This window comes from Phaenicophaeus curvirostris, chromosome 6 (genome assembly GCF_032191515.1).
Source record: "Phaenicophaeus curvirostris isolate KB17595 chromosome 6, BPBGC_Pcur_1.0, whole genome shotgun sequence".
Lineage (NCBI taxonomy): Eukaryota > Metazoa > Chordata > Aves > Cuculiformes > Cuculidae > Phaenicophaeus > Phaenicophaeus curvirostris.
This window is the reverse complement of record NC_091397.1, coordinates 20,933,236-20,948,810: the sequence shown is the minus strand read 5'-3', so window position 1 is coordinate 20,948,810 and position 15,575 is coordinate 20,933,236. Positions and strand designations below refer to the sequence as shown.

The window sequence follows — 15,575 nt, the reverse complement described above, 5'->3', positions numbered from 1 at the left end:
TGCTAAATGAGATGAACTCTTATACTTTTCAAGGTCTTTTATTCTTCTGCTGATAAGGGTGTTTGAAGATTTCATATTACAGGAATTAGTGCTTCTTGGGGACTTAAATATTTAGTTGTTACTCGGTTCTAAACATCTTCCTTAAACTTTTAAATACCCCAATCTCTTAAAAGATGCTTTATTTGTATTTAATCTTATTTTTTAAAAAACAAAAATTAAAACAAATTCCTTTTCATTTCTAGTTTCAGATTGACTAAGAATATCAAAGTACTGAATTAGAATTTGTTTTCACTATTTGTTTCCACTTGTCTCATAGTATTTTCTAGTTCACCTGAAATAGGAGACATCATGGAAATTCTTAACATTTTTGCTTCTACTTAATTTAAATCCCAACATTAACACAAATTTTATTCTGCTTATAAATCACAATGCTATGTTTCATCACTCACAGTAAGTAACAGTAAGAAAACAGTAAGTAGCCATTCTACAGAAGTTAATCCTCTTGTGATTTAAGATTAGAAACCACAGAACGAAAGTTACATATGCCTGGAAGTGCTCATTTCATAAAAACTTGACTAATTATTATTTGTTTCTCTTACATATTGAACTCTCTTTCTCCCTAATTTATCTCTGCTTCATGGAACACACTCTTTGAATCCTGATTGTCCATAAATCTTCCCTGATCTGCCTGCTACAGACTTCCATTTGCTTTGCAACAGGATCTCTGTGCTTATATACAATGACATAATCTTCAATCTCATTATAAAATCTCTATATCATTATATCATCTATGCCTCATTATTAAATCTGTTTATTTAATCTCTATTTTATTCAGAGCACCCTCTGGCTTTTCCAATACAGAGAAATTCTAAATCCCCGATGAGCAATAATTGAATGTTTTGGTTTTTTTCAGTGCACATAATGCAGATATACCTCTGAATGTAGAATTATTTATCTTTATGAAAATTTTTCTATATAGCATGCAGCTATACTGTCCAAGAATTTCAAAAATATTTGATAACTACTTCCATAATTACTTCTTATTGTATAATGCTATCCACCTGCCAACTAAAAAGAGCATAAACCAACCTCTATAATTCTGGAAATGTCCAAAATCTTTTTTGTTTTCAGAGTCATAAAAATAAAGAATCCTGAATTGAAACAAAAAGCAAAATAGGAAATGGCAAAAATGTTTCTCCTGCATTGACCCTAAACTGTCAGGCCAGCAAAGTATTACAGACAAAGTAGCCAAGTAAGCAGGCAGCCTAGAAATCATCCAGATAATTTTATATGCTCTCTGGCACTTTTGGTAGATCCCATTTCACTAGATCTTACAAGAAAAGCATAACTGACACCTGTATCTAATTAAGAGACAACAACTCAAAAATTACAAAGGGTGTTTGTGTGTGGTTTGTGGAAAAAAAAATAGCCCAGTGATGCAGAGAGGGACATGCTGAAGGCTGTATGTGTGTCCATCTGAGCATGCATGAACAGGAAGCAATAGTGAGAAAATTGTGCAGTGGAACAGAACTCATCTGACAAAGGTTTAGACAGTGTCAATGATCCATCCCTGAAACTCCCAGAGCCTGAACACTGGAGGTACTGGAAGGGTTAACTGTCTGAGTTGCTGATACTACAGTGTTAGATCATGGGGAAAAAACTCCAGAGGAGACTTTAAGCTGCAGAGCCAGGGGAATCACTGTTAGCTTGTCTGCTCATGCTTGCAGTGAAGCAGAAACCTCTCTCAGTTTGAGAGAGTAGGGAGTTTCTTTCCTCAGGGGCAAGGGATTATTCAGGAGGAACTGCTGAGGGAGGCTGCTTGTAAAAACAAAGGAGACGAAGAGGAAAGCCAGATTAGTAGTGACAGAGGACAGGGGATACCAGGCATATCTGTGAATAGTTTCTTTATTTAATTAGTTTCTCATCAAAAACAGTCAGGATAGGGTTTAGGTCTTCATTGCTTTGCAGAGGTAGGGCATTCCTGCAATTTTAAAGAGTAAAAATTCTGATCCAAGTCATAGTAGCTTAGAAACGTTCTTCAGCCTGTTTCAGTATCTTCCATTGCACAGACCTAGTTGTGAAGCCACAATTTTTTTGTGGATTTCATAGGAAGGGAAATTGGCAATAATTTTAAGATAAGATAGTTACAGTATAGAAGCTAGCGTAATTAGTGGCAAGTCCTGAATGCAATTGTCATGTATTTTTAAATAAAGAACTGTATTCTCTTGGTCCAAATGTTTCAGTTTATCTCCGCTTTCTTATATCTGTACAGGATACTGAAATCTGATTTAAGCTAGATGACTTTTGGGAAATTAAAAAATTTTGGATTTATTAATAGTGTATTCAAATACTTTCATTAATACTGAACCTCCAAAACCCATCTGTTTACACCAAAAAGTCCCAAGCAAGCTTCAAATCATAGAGATGATGTTTTGCCTTGCTAAGTTTTTTCATAAAAATCAACATATTTCCTTGGAGGAATGGAGAGAAATATTTTGGGGAATGAAATAGTTTCATAATACTATTCCAGAGAGAAGAAAATTCTTGGACTGTTCATTATGTGAAAGTTACCTGTCTCCTCAATATGACTATGTCACAAGTTCAGATTTATCTGAGAAACTATACAAAGTTTACCATAATTTTCTTCAGTGCTCTTCTCAGCTGATGATAATTTTGTACCTGTTGAAGGTATCTTTCTTTAGAAGTTCAGAAATAAAAAATTACATAGTATTGTGTTCCTACTCCGCCCATGAATATGTGTGTATTCAAAGAAACTGTTCCTTTCTCTGATCTAAATCTGTTCTTTAGTCATATCCACCTCATTTTGTAGGAAGATAAAGCTTCATGGCTTTTTTCAGTTCTTCATTGTTTCTAATAAATAAATAAACAAATAAATATATCACAATTGCAGGTATAGCTAACAATTCCTGGACTGTTCTTAGCAGAAACATGATAAATATTATTGTTTTCTGTCACAAGTAGTCAGTGTGTTCCAGACAGAAGTGGTAGTTTTCTGAGTGGAAACTGTAAATCATAGCTTGATTTTACTGGCAGTAAATTTTTCTGTTTTCCTCTATGTTTGTATGTTAGCAAACTGTGTTCATTTAAAAGAAATTCTGCACAGTTCTACACAGACATATAAAACCCTGAAGTTATTGGGCCAAGTTCTGTTTTCATTATTTTTGGCTTTGTAACTAGGTCTCTGGGATTCTTTTCAGCACCCTGCCTCATACTTCTGTGTTCTCACAAGAGGAAGGGATTTAAAAATTCAATTGCCTAGACTCAATTTACCCCCTTTTTCAGTTGTTTCAGAAGCTTTGAAATTTTATTTTCTGGTAGAAGCTCTATTGACACTGATACAGACTCAGTATTTGAACAACTTTAGTCCAGTTAATTTTCTTAACACTGTTATTTCCTTGCAACCAGCTTCAATGGGCTGATTTCATGCCCTGATCCAATGTTTACTAAAGTGAAAGTGAGCACTGCCACTTATTTCAACTTAATTAATGCATTGGATTCGACCTGTAATTAATTCATACTCTTGTCTTATTAAAACTGTTGGAGGGGGGTATTTTTGGCCTCTTTTAGCTCCATTTAATAGATCCACTGTTTTTATTAGACTTAGTAGGCAAATTACTTATGCAAATATACCAGACAGGTTGTTACTTTTCAAGGATCTGATGCAAGGCCCATTAAAATCAGTGAGTTTTCCCATTTACCTAAATGGCCTTTAGAGCAAGCTCTGATACAACTGAGTTGATGTCGTGTAATGGCACATGGTAACATTATTTCATGCTTCCTGATGTTGCCAGGAATACTAGCCATAATCAGAATTCTCTGTTGTAAGTGATATATAAATATAAATGGAGAACTGCTCTGCACCAGAGATCTTAGTACCTGAACAACAAAGGCGGAAAAGATGTAGATAAGGCGGAGGTGTTGTTTGATTCAAATTACGCATGTTTGTGTGTTTCTGGCTATGCTAATCACACACACAATTTATTTTATGTGTTAGCATTTTGGGTAATATCAGTTCTGTAGTTTCCCATGGCTGAATCCCTGTGATTCATGGGCAAAATGTTTACAGTGTCAACATTTAAAGTTTGGCATACAGTCAGGAAGCAGAATCAGTATCCTCCATGGATGGCAAATATATTAGTAAAACTAAGTATATGTGTACAGAAAATGTTCATTAAACAACAGTAAGCCTTTAAAAAATCCGTATCCCACAAATAAGTAAATATGTCCTTGACAATGAACACTTATTGACTCAACACTTTTCAAACTGTAAAGGTTCCTGACTCCCAAATCATCAGCTCATGAGCTCTATTTAGTGTAACAGATGGTCTAATCATCAGCATATTGAAATAGAAATGATTGGACTTGACAGTCTTAGAGGTCTTTTCCAAACTTAACGATTCTATGATTCTACGAAAAATATGTCTAAAAGGAACCATTTTATCTGATAATAATGAAATACAGACATATTCATCTGTAGTTATTGCAGCTCATGAAACAGTACATACCAAATTTGGCTTACTTTGCACCTTTACACACTGGTCTGATCTTTTTCTTTTTTTTAATCTACCTCAACTATCTAGTTTTTCTTCAAAGTTTGAGGATGATTGTACTGTAGCACTTCTTGATCCTTAGGTCATAACTCACCCAGCACAACTGCATGAGTCAGTTTCACAAAGGATTTGCAACAAATTACAATGTGATTTTTTTATGATATAATTCAAATGTCTTTTTTATGATGTACAAGCAGATGTTATACAGACATTTTCAAAATCTTTCTTTAATTTTGGTTATTTGCCATATGCAGTGTTAAATTTAGTGTAAAATAAAACACTGAGTGCAAAGTAAAACAAATATGGACATGTCCCCATCTTTCTATTTAAAAAATCATGATTGCTTTAGCTATAAGAAAACATCAACAATTTGCTGCTGTATTTCATGTAGCTCTTAATCCAAACTCACTGTTCTACACAGAGGAGTTCTTTTTCTCAGAAATTGTTTTTGATTGGTTTGCTTTTCATCTGTGTGCAAATACTGAATATATTCCTGAGGATCTCTAGTCCTGCTCTTCAGTGATCATGCAGCCTGTATACAGAAAGCTAAGCTTTTAGCCTGTGTTCTTTAAAACACATCGTTTTCAGTAGATTTATCTCCAAATCCTCAAACAGCTTCAAACAGATGCTACTTTTTTTTAAAAAGTAACCTCTACAATATCTCCTCTACTCTTGAATATGGTCTGAAAATGAAAGCACACAACATTCAGGAGATGAATACTGGGTTGGGAACATCTTTTCTGCATTTGGCAAAACATTTTTTGGCATGTCAATAATAGGCAATTGTTGAAACTAATGGCTTTAAGTAACTGAAATGGCTCCTGAGCCACAAACAGTCCAATTTGCATTAAAAAAACACGTCAGATTCTACTGTTTACGTAACCTTCATATATATCTACAAGAGTGGATACGGTCTTCATGTACATGCGTAAGCTGAAAGTTAGTTTCTAAGGCTTTCAGGTGAGTATACCGCTGGGTAACTCAGTGCAAAGGAGAGTATATATGATGAGTCTTTCATTAGTACTAGCTCATTTTTCACCACAAACCACATTGCAGCATTAACATTTTAGTTCAGTTCTGCCCAGGGGCAAGAAAACATGGTGAATATTGCCACTCTTTAGAACGAAACATGTCAGTAGCAGATACTGAAATGACAAGCTTAATATAAATAATAACAGAGACAGTAGCTATGTACACAAGGAATTAGTTTTGTATTAATATGTTGCTTGAGATTCCTTTTCAATTGGAGTCAGTTAATGACTTTCTAGATTTGTATATTCCTGATGACTAAACTTTAAATATAACCTAAGTGCAATATTTTTTTTACAAATTTTCAAAAATTACCAGGCACATTTAAATTATAGTTAAGAAAAGCATCTATAAGCTACTTAATGCAAAAAGATATACTGACCTTGGGAGTACAGTTTTGGCAGATCATGGCAACCGTTATGTTTCATATAATGTCAACAAGAGCACAGTTTTCCTATTGCATCTTAAATCAAACAGATATGAAATAATTAATACATAATGTCAGTTAATAAGCAAGGGGATATACTTATGATCTGAGAGGTATATTCTTATCTTATTGTAGTTCTGATCTAAAACAATTTTGCTGATTTCAGGGTATTGCTTTGGATTTTTATTAATGAACCGAAAACATAAAACAGATCTCAACACAATCCCTTGTCAACCTTACCACTAATTAAGCTCTAGTATAAATTTAAGATATCTTCACTGCTCTGAATGAATATTACCCACTTTAAAATAATTCGTATGCAAGTCAGGAAGAATTTTCTACACATTATTTTGTAACTGCAATAGGAAATAGTGATATAAGGTAGTAGTATTAGTAGTAATAATAATAATAATAATAACTAATTAATCCCCTTTTCAATAAGACATTCAATCATTTGCCTAATTACTGAATTTAGTATGGGATCATTTACATGCGTATGCATTTTATATGATTGGGACCATAAGGCTAAACTGATCCATGCTACTAAAGTCCAAAGACAGTTTAACACTCAAAACCTGATTTGTAATAAGCAATGCAGTTGAATATTACCGAGTTTAAGAGGGATTTTTTTTCTCTCTCAGCAGATTTGTGTAGAAACCTATAAGCAAACATATTATAAATATAACAGGTGTAGAGAATTAAACTGGGTCAAAAGTTCTCACAAATGTGCTTTAAATGCAATCTTTCCTAAAAACATAAACAAGCAACCATAGTAAAGCCAAATGTATTGGAGCTTTGGGGAATTAATTTCCACTGTATTCGAATAAACACAGAAAACTAAAACTGGACTACCCAGTGGCAAATATGCAGACCTAAACTGAACTGACTGCAGCTTAAAATACTCTCTAATATAATCATATCTTTATTTTCAGAGCAAGTGCAAAACAAAAATATGAAAGAATTGATTTCTTTTAAAAATCCATAGTGTAAGATTTCCCTTTTTTTTCGCACCCTAGTTTTGTATCAATAAGGAGAGAAAAATATTCTCCCAATGACTGCCCGTATATTTCATTGGTATAGCAAAATCATGGTCTTATACGTAAGTTCTTCATGATGAATTCATTTCTAACATTGTTACGTGCTACTGTTATCAATTATCTGCTAAAATATGAGATCAAAATCAGAAAAAACTGCAAAGTCTAAAGTGTTTTTAATTTCTTAAAAAATAAATTCACCATATGATTTAAATGTCTATCAGCAACTATCTAAAGACAATGTTCAGAAGTCTTTTGAAGTAGCAGAAATGAAAATAATTTTTTCATACTAACATATTTCTAAATATATATAATGGAAGTGCAATCTTTTCAATTGCATTTAAAAGTTTACATCTTTGATGGATTTATGATGTAATTCTGAATACAAACAACCCAAAAGATCAGTAGGTTAATGTTTCACTATGTCAAAATCCATAATTACTCTTTTATGCTTAGATTATATCCAGTGTATGTAAAACAGTAGCATGTAGTAGCATGATAGCATTTAACAACACCAGCAGTATGAAATGGTGTCAGGAATCTTCTGTTGTATGAAGCTTTTCAATTACGACTTTCTGACATGAAGTCAGCAATTCAAAAATTGCTTAGCTAGTAAGGGTCAATATCAGACTGCAATTTGAGCTCTTTTTTCTTGTGACTGTTTCACAAGTAACCAGACGGTAAAATATTTCTATTCTCTTTATCTGAATGCATTAGCAGTTCATTTTTGGTACAAAAAATACTATTGTTATTAATGATGCAAGTAATTTAGAAACTGAGCATGTTTCAGCAAAGTTCTCCTGCTGCAAAACCCCAGCCTGGTATCACACAAACATATCACTATGCACAGTGGATTAAAGGTAGTAAAATAATGCTAAAATCCATATATCTCCTTATAGCGTGTCATGCCTTAATGCAGCAGTAACATTTGACTTCTGAGGTCAGAGAGCAATGCTTGCACTATATCAAAGGGCAAGCTAAAACCCACACATAAATTTTTACATTTGATCTTCTCAGCTTCAGCCGAGGTCAATGTAAAAATTCCTCTGGTGACATTAATTTTTCTTTCCTTGTCTCTAGCAATCATAATATTATTTTCTTTCCTCACTCACTGCAAATTGACCTAGAAAAGATTAAATACATGGAGGCACATTCTGGAGATTTTTTTCCTTTCCTTGCACATAAAAGAAAAATTACAGGAATCCATCACATTGTTCCTATGGGAGACACTGTTGGTGTCAAGAACACACTGTGAGCATAAGCCAACTTCTTAGAACTCAGTTTGTTCAATTAGTTCTGATGCTTCTGCTGGTAAAATTCAGTTCCAATGATTTTCTTAGGAAGAAAGAGGGACTTAAGTGTCCAAGACAAATTTATTTGCATAAGTGATCACAGAAAGTTTTTTCCAGTATTTTTTTCCAGCAATGCAAGCAAGCATGGGATATTTCTTTTGTCAGCTGTCTGAAGTAGTTAAAGTCTGAAATGTAAAAATGTACTTTTTTCAGTTTTATCCTGGAAACTTTTCTCTAGTATTTTCTTTGATTTAATTCTGCATCTGATCAAACTAAGCTATAGAAACAGAGTAATAGTAAACTATCACAGTAAGAAAATTTTGGTTTTACTTTATGAAATTCTTTTTCTTACTCTCCTGAAGGTACAGACTCTATCACAGGGTAGTAACTTTCCAGGAAACAGGTTCCTTTCTGATCCGGGCTTACACAGACCTTGACTTTTGTTCACCCATTCAATATGCAAATAAAGAAAGGTTGTAACTTGAAGACTCTCAAGAATTTTTTAACCCTTTCCTGAAAGATAAGTTTTATTAATACTCTGGTATAAGCCCCTTTGTCCATACATGCTACAAGCAATAATAGTATCAAAACAAATGCTGAAATGCAATGGTTTTAATAGTGTGCTCTGTACTTTTGAGCTGTGGTTTTGTACAAGAGAGTGTTTTATTTATTTTTAGGTTTTCGTATTCTAAAATAGCTGCTTTCACAAAAGTCTCCATCTACATCTCAGATGCAGTAGAGAAGATTATCAAAAGAAGGGAATTGATATATATTCCTCCTGGGCTTTATTTTTCCCTTGTAGGATCAGCTGATCCACACCCTCCAACTTGCAGTAGTGACCAGTTCACATGTGCATATGTGCAGCGGTGTTTGCCTCTTTCTGCAAAATGTAATGGAGCGGAAGATTGCTTGGATGGAAGTGATGAAATTAACTGTCCCACAGAGATGCCTACCACCACATCTATGGGCCCCTGCAAGCCAACAGAGTTCCTGTGTCCTTCCAAAGGCTGTATCCCATCCCTCCTGAAATGTGATGGTGTGCCTGACTGCCACCTTAACGAAGATGAAGTTGGCTGCCGTAAGTTACTTCCATTGCTATAGATAAGGCCAAACTAAGTTCCTTTCCTAAAACAGTGTTGTGGAAAAGCAACATAGTGAAGTATTGTGTGAAATTCACTATTCCTTTATTAACAAAAATATTATTTGCATCACGTATGGTGTGATGCTCCAGAGACAGTCTACATTTGCATTAAGCATTGTTATTCCCTGGATATCAACTTTAATAAATGCCTAGAACTGTATGTATTGTATTTCTGTTAATAATTGAAAGCATTTCCACTTTTGTCTATAGATCAGACAGCTGCATTTGCATTGCCTCATCTCTGACTACAATATGACAGCTAGATAAGAGTTTTGCAATTCTGTAATTTAGTAACATTCCAGGCAATCCTGACCTTTCTAGGATTTAAAAATCAAGTCTGTTCATGCAGTAGCAGTAACCTCTGCTGCAATCAGGGAAAAGGGCTCAGAAGGAAACTGAAAGAACAGGATTTTGAACTCTGTAACTGCAATGAGATACCACAAAGCTTCAGATAGACACTAAAGTGAGTGTTTGCCCATTTCAAAATATTCCATTACTGGTAGATGAACTGAGACAAAAAAAAAAAAAGACCTTTAATTCCAGGAAGGTCTAAACAATTAGCTACTGGGAGTGGGGAAAGGGGGGAGCAGGGGAGTTAAAGAGTTTTTTTACATTTTAAAACATTTCTTCCTAAACTTTTTATTCTGCAGAAGTTTTTTAACATTTTATTTTTCATCCTTATCATAACCAACCAAACAGCAAAATATCAATTTCCTGTGGGCTAGAAATTTCAGTTCTTTAGTAATCTGTATCAAAAACACCAAATAGACATGCAGGCCACTGCATATGTCATTTCTTTTAAAAGATTACTCTATATAATTGGCATAGACCTTGCACACTACCTGTGCATGCCTTTCTAGGCAATTTGTTTAGAAGTGGGCTCTCTAGTTTTGTTGCAAGAAGCATGATTTTGGGTGATATCTTTTACCTTAAATTGCAGATGCCCTTAAGTTCAAATAAACCCCTCTTCATTAATCTTCATTCAGTCCTACCTCCTTCTCAATTTGTTCCCCACTACAGACCTCTCTTCTGTATCCTAGTACACAGACATCCCAACCACAGACCACAGCAGCTAATGTGTTCTAAAATATCAAAATCCTAAGGCCACAAGGTTTCCATGACTATCAGTACTCCTCAGACAACTGAGATATTGCTTCAGTGCCTTTGTCTTCTAAGCAACGCCCAGGGAATGAGGGAAAATTAAGGCATGGTCTGTTCAGAGAACAAAAATTCTCCCTAGACTACACAGCATGGGGTTTTGAGTTTGGTGGAAACTTAGTCAAATCTTTAATCACATTATTACTCCAAAATTCAGGTTTCACTGTATAAATATGCAATTTTTTTACAATTCTAGATAGGAATATAGTAGCAACAACTCATGTTTCTTCTCTGAAGATACTGGTTGCAGGGCAAAGCAAAAAGTTAGTGGTTAGTAGTAGTTCAGAATGGAATCAGTGAAAATCTATTTATTGACACAGTTCATTCTCCTATTAAATGTATATGCCATGAGAGTGTAGCATCCCCAACTGTCTACTTTTAATATGTAAAATGCCATGTAAGTTTATCAACAGAGAAAATTCAGAACAGGAAAAAGGAAATATCTCAAAAATCTGTTTATTTTTATTGAAATATTTGCATAATCTATAAAATCAATTGTTGTGCTAGTAGCTCCAGCCTATGCATACTGTAATGTTAACAAAGATTGGGAGTGCAGGTTTTTTAGATTTTAAATTGAAATTTAATTTTTTTTTTCCTAAGTTGTTCTGACACAGACTAGGACTTAAATTCCAAAGTTTCGTGATTTGGGGGTTGGTGGTTGGTTTGGGTTTTTTTTCCTTCCTGTTGATCAAATCTTCCTGATAATCCTGAAAAATTTCAAGTTAGGAATTACTGGCACCTTCCATTTTGTGAATCTCATGTCCCCTTGCAATTTCATTCATTTAACTGTAACAATAGATGGAAAAAAAGTGTCCTGGCTTCTGAATTCAGGAATTCATCAGAGAAATTTTTCTTCTGGGATGAAGATCTGTTGTCAAAAGGCATCTTGCATCATGCAGAGATTAAGTATAAAACCCAGAAGAAGCACAGAACAAAAAAAACAAGCAAAAAAATGCATTAGTCAGATCTCTGCTACAACCACAACTTCTGCCACAGAAATGCTTTTCTGCATGACTTTTGTGCAGACAGAATTTCCTGTAGAGTTCACTTAGTAGTTAGGAGATATAGTACTATGTTAATACAGTTTTATACTTACTAATGTGTTGGATTTTATTACTTTCTGCTTCTAACCAGCAAATCTTGGTACAGTTTTCCAGCTACAGATACTCTTCTTGCTCAGACCTCTTCTTGCTGTCAATTTTAATGAAGGACACTTTATCTCACATATTTAATTTAATTTTTCCAATTTTTTTTTTTTGCCTGATTGTAATGGTAACGGAATACAAGAAATATATAAGCATCAGTGAATTATATACACTACTTCTCCACATGCCCCAAACACCATCTCACTAATATAATAATTGCCATGAGTTAAATCCAATTTCTCAGTTCTCTGCAGTGCACCAAAATGCATCTGTTGTAGTCTGGTAAATTTTAAACACCTAGTAAATATTAAAAACTGTTTACTTTCAAAGGGGCTGTAATATTTTTAGCCTTTCTGCAGAATAATTTGGACTTGGAAAATGAAATATAGGCAAAAAGATATTTCACTTTCATTCTATGCTATTGTTAATGCCTCCATTTAATATCTTTATCTCAAAAACTACTTGAAGGCCTCTCATGAAAGTAAAAAATAACTAATTGGAGAAATTTGGGAATGCTTGTAACTGTGTTAACAGTAAGTATTATTAATGTTAGTTCCAATGCAATAGGAGAAAAAAAACCCATTATTTTTAAAATGTGCTCTTAACATTCTTCACCTCAGAACCAATACCTTAGTATCATTGCCCTTACTGTCTTAAATGCTGGATCTGTGCATCATATTCAGTAGTCACATCCATTGCTATAACTGTTCTCTCTGCAAGTGCTGTAAAAATCTCAGTGTAATGAGGTTGTTCAACGTAAAGGGACATACCAAAACCGCCTTGATGATCAGCACATGTAAATGGAACAAGAATAATTAACAGCTCTGTCTTACACTCGGGTATAAGTCCAGGGCTAGGGGAAATAATAAAGGCCTAAATGACACTTTCTTTTCTCACCACAACCCTCAATGCAATTTAGTGCTCAGGAACAGAATCTCTTCACTATTCGTAACATTTATGACACATTGTAAACTGTAGCCTATACACACAGTCTACAGCATCTTCAAAATACATGTGCAGGCCTAAAAGATCTAAAGCACAGAAGGATATTTTGTGTCAGATTTCCAACTTTGTTTCTGTAGACGTTATAGTCTGGATGTGTAATTACATTTACAGACTAGGTATTTATGTCCAAATGACCACTTATAAAACTGGTTCAAATGCCATTGAGACATCATCCCCCAGACTGCAAAAGTTGTCCAGGATTTTGATCTGATTGCACACAAAATAAATATGGGACTATCATTTGGTTAGGAAAGTGCAGCAAAGGGCATGAGACCATCAGTTACTTTCTGGAAAGGTGACAATCGTAAGAGATAGATGGTAGGATATGCTGCAAATGTGCAGTAGTGCTGTAAACTGCTGGACTTTTTCAGTCTATTGCAACCTGTTCCACCAGACTGAGTGATCAAGGGAATGGAAGGCAGAAAAGGCTTTTTTTTTTTCTTTATTCCTGTTGCTTTTATCCTGCTGTCACTGCCATCAAATTCCCTCTTCAATGTCAAGACTCTCCATTCGGTTGAAGAGATTTTGATACAAAGACACATAAAGAACCATATAGTGATAGTTAAAAATCAGCCAGAACTTTTAAGTTCTCATAAAGGTCAACTGAAATTGCAAACAAAAGCAAGCTCCTCTTCATAGTTACTGGTATTCTTTTACAGATTTTTATGTAGATGTTAGTAACTGGTCAGTGCATGCAATTAAAAGGTCTGATCCCACAAGCCCTACTCACAAGAGTAATTTCATAGTTCTGAAAGAAGATTAAAATTGGCAAGCACTGGCTGGCAAGATCAAAACTGGCAAGATTTGCTTCTATTGTTTTAGACTAAATTGAACTGCAGTATTTTAAATTTAGCACACTATTGCAGTCTGTACAGGCCAGTGATTTAAATTTTATCTAAGATAGGAACAAATATATCCTACAGGAACCTGGCTATCCACCCAGGAAGGCTTACTGCTTGTACGCTGGCTTTTGAAGCCAGGAACAGGATTGTGTTTATATATTATGTTTTTATAGTTCAAGGCAGCACAAGAGAACATTGTATGAGATAAAATGGCAAAAAACTGTTATAATCTACATGAGTCTGCAGGACCATCAGGTACATCCTGTAGATCAGCGATTCAGGAATAATTCAGTACCTGAAGGCTTATGTAATTTCAGCAACATTTACCCCTCATAATTCTTCTGAACATACATAGAAAATATAACTGAATGTCCAAGAATACAGAAGTACACACATTTAGATTTCTCAGCATATTTCTCTACTTTTTATATGTTAACTATCTCTTAGTACTTAGTTTCTTGTAACAAAAGAAAACTATAAAATGTCAATATTTTGTTTTATATTTAAAAATTAATTTCAGCATTCTAAAACTAGATAGTGAATGAGAGCTGATTACATTTTGTGATATATTTTATGGGTTTTCATTGAGGTTTTGCTTCTCACTCTGCCAATGTTTTAAGTAAATATACTCTCCTTTCCTTCACAAATACAATATGGGAAAATCCAGTTTCTGTAACATCTGTGCCCTGTGTTCATTTATTTATTTATCTATTCAATAGTAAAGTTGTACGTCTTTGAAGATGAAAGCTTGTAGAGGTCACGCAGACCCATGCTTATATACTACAGAACAAATCAAGTTTTCTGATATTTTTTTAATAGTAAGAAAAAGAAATATAGCTGCTCCTAACTGTCATGTTACTTTTTGTTTCAGCCGTTAAAGATTGTTTCAATGGTTCTTTGTTATGTGCATCAACTAGTCAATGCATAGCAATCTCTCAGCGTTGTGATGGCATTGTAGACTGCATTGATTTCAGCCTCGATGAGTCCAGCTGTTCAGGTATTCAGTTTTGCATAAAAATATCATTTGAAACAAAAAAATGCAGTAATTTTTTACTGAATCATTAGGCAGTTCACAAACTAAACTTAACTGTCTCTCCTAAAACTTAATCAAAAAATAAAATACATGACATTTATTTTAGCGCACTGCATTTCACACAAAATTCAGGTTTGTTTTGCAACAGGGAAATGCTGGAGAAAGGTAAGAACAGAATAATAATATAAATCCCATCTGAATCAGATTTTTATTAATGAAACCTAAGAAAAACATACATGATGATATACGTAATTAAATTTAAATTCAAAGCATGCAATTCTGTAACACAAAGTTACTGCAGGCCTTCCCCAAGCCAGTTAGGAACTCTTGGCCAGTTCTGTTAACAGTGCTCCCTTGACTTCATGAAAGTTATATTAGCTGAGAATTTAACTCTCTGGGTCTTTTAACTTCTTGGAAGTTATGTGATAAAGTTCACAATATATAGTATGTAGTATAATAATAGAATTCATTATAGTATGTTAGATGTTTGTGCACAAAAAAAAAGTTTAACTTTCAATTCTTGGGAGGGAGCATCCGCTGGTTTCTCTGGGAGCAGAACTTGCCTGCAAGTAATGTGTTCATTATATATGTTTATTTTACTTTTTTTTCCCAATGTGAGAGAGGAAATCACACTTTAACATAAAAAATTACAGTTTTACAATGCAGACAGATGCAGACAGAACATATGTCTGGCAAATTTGATTTATAAGAAGAATTTTAAATAAAAAGGAATATATTCAGAAGTTATTTCAATGTAGAAGAATATAGAACATATAAACTAGTAGGTTTACGTGACAGTAAATTACATATACACCACAATTTTGTCAGAAAGCACAGCTTTTAAGTAATATGTTTTCCACAATTTCTGCTTTAAAATGGAGCTGTCCACACTGAAGAG

The 15,575-nt window shown here is 34.2% G+C and overlaps 1 protein-coding gene across 1 annotated transcript in view; it reads left to right on the top strand.

Annotated features, from left to right (window-relative positions):
• MALRD1 (MAM and LDL receptor class A domain containing 1) overlaps window positions 1-15,575 on the top strand; it is a 240,693-nt gene that overhangs the window by 185,167 nt on the left and 39,951 nt on the right. Inside the window, exons 33-34 of the mRNA XM_069860437.1 lie at window positions 9,156-9,431; window positions 14,516-14,641. Of these exons, the coding sequence (XP_069716538.1) occupies window positions 9,156-9,431; window positions 14,516-14,641 (402 nt within the window). The remainder of the gene's footprint in view (window positions 1-9,155; window positions 9,432-14,515; window positions 14,642-15,575) is intronic.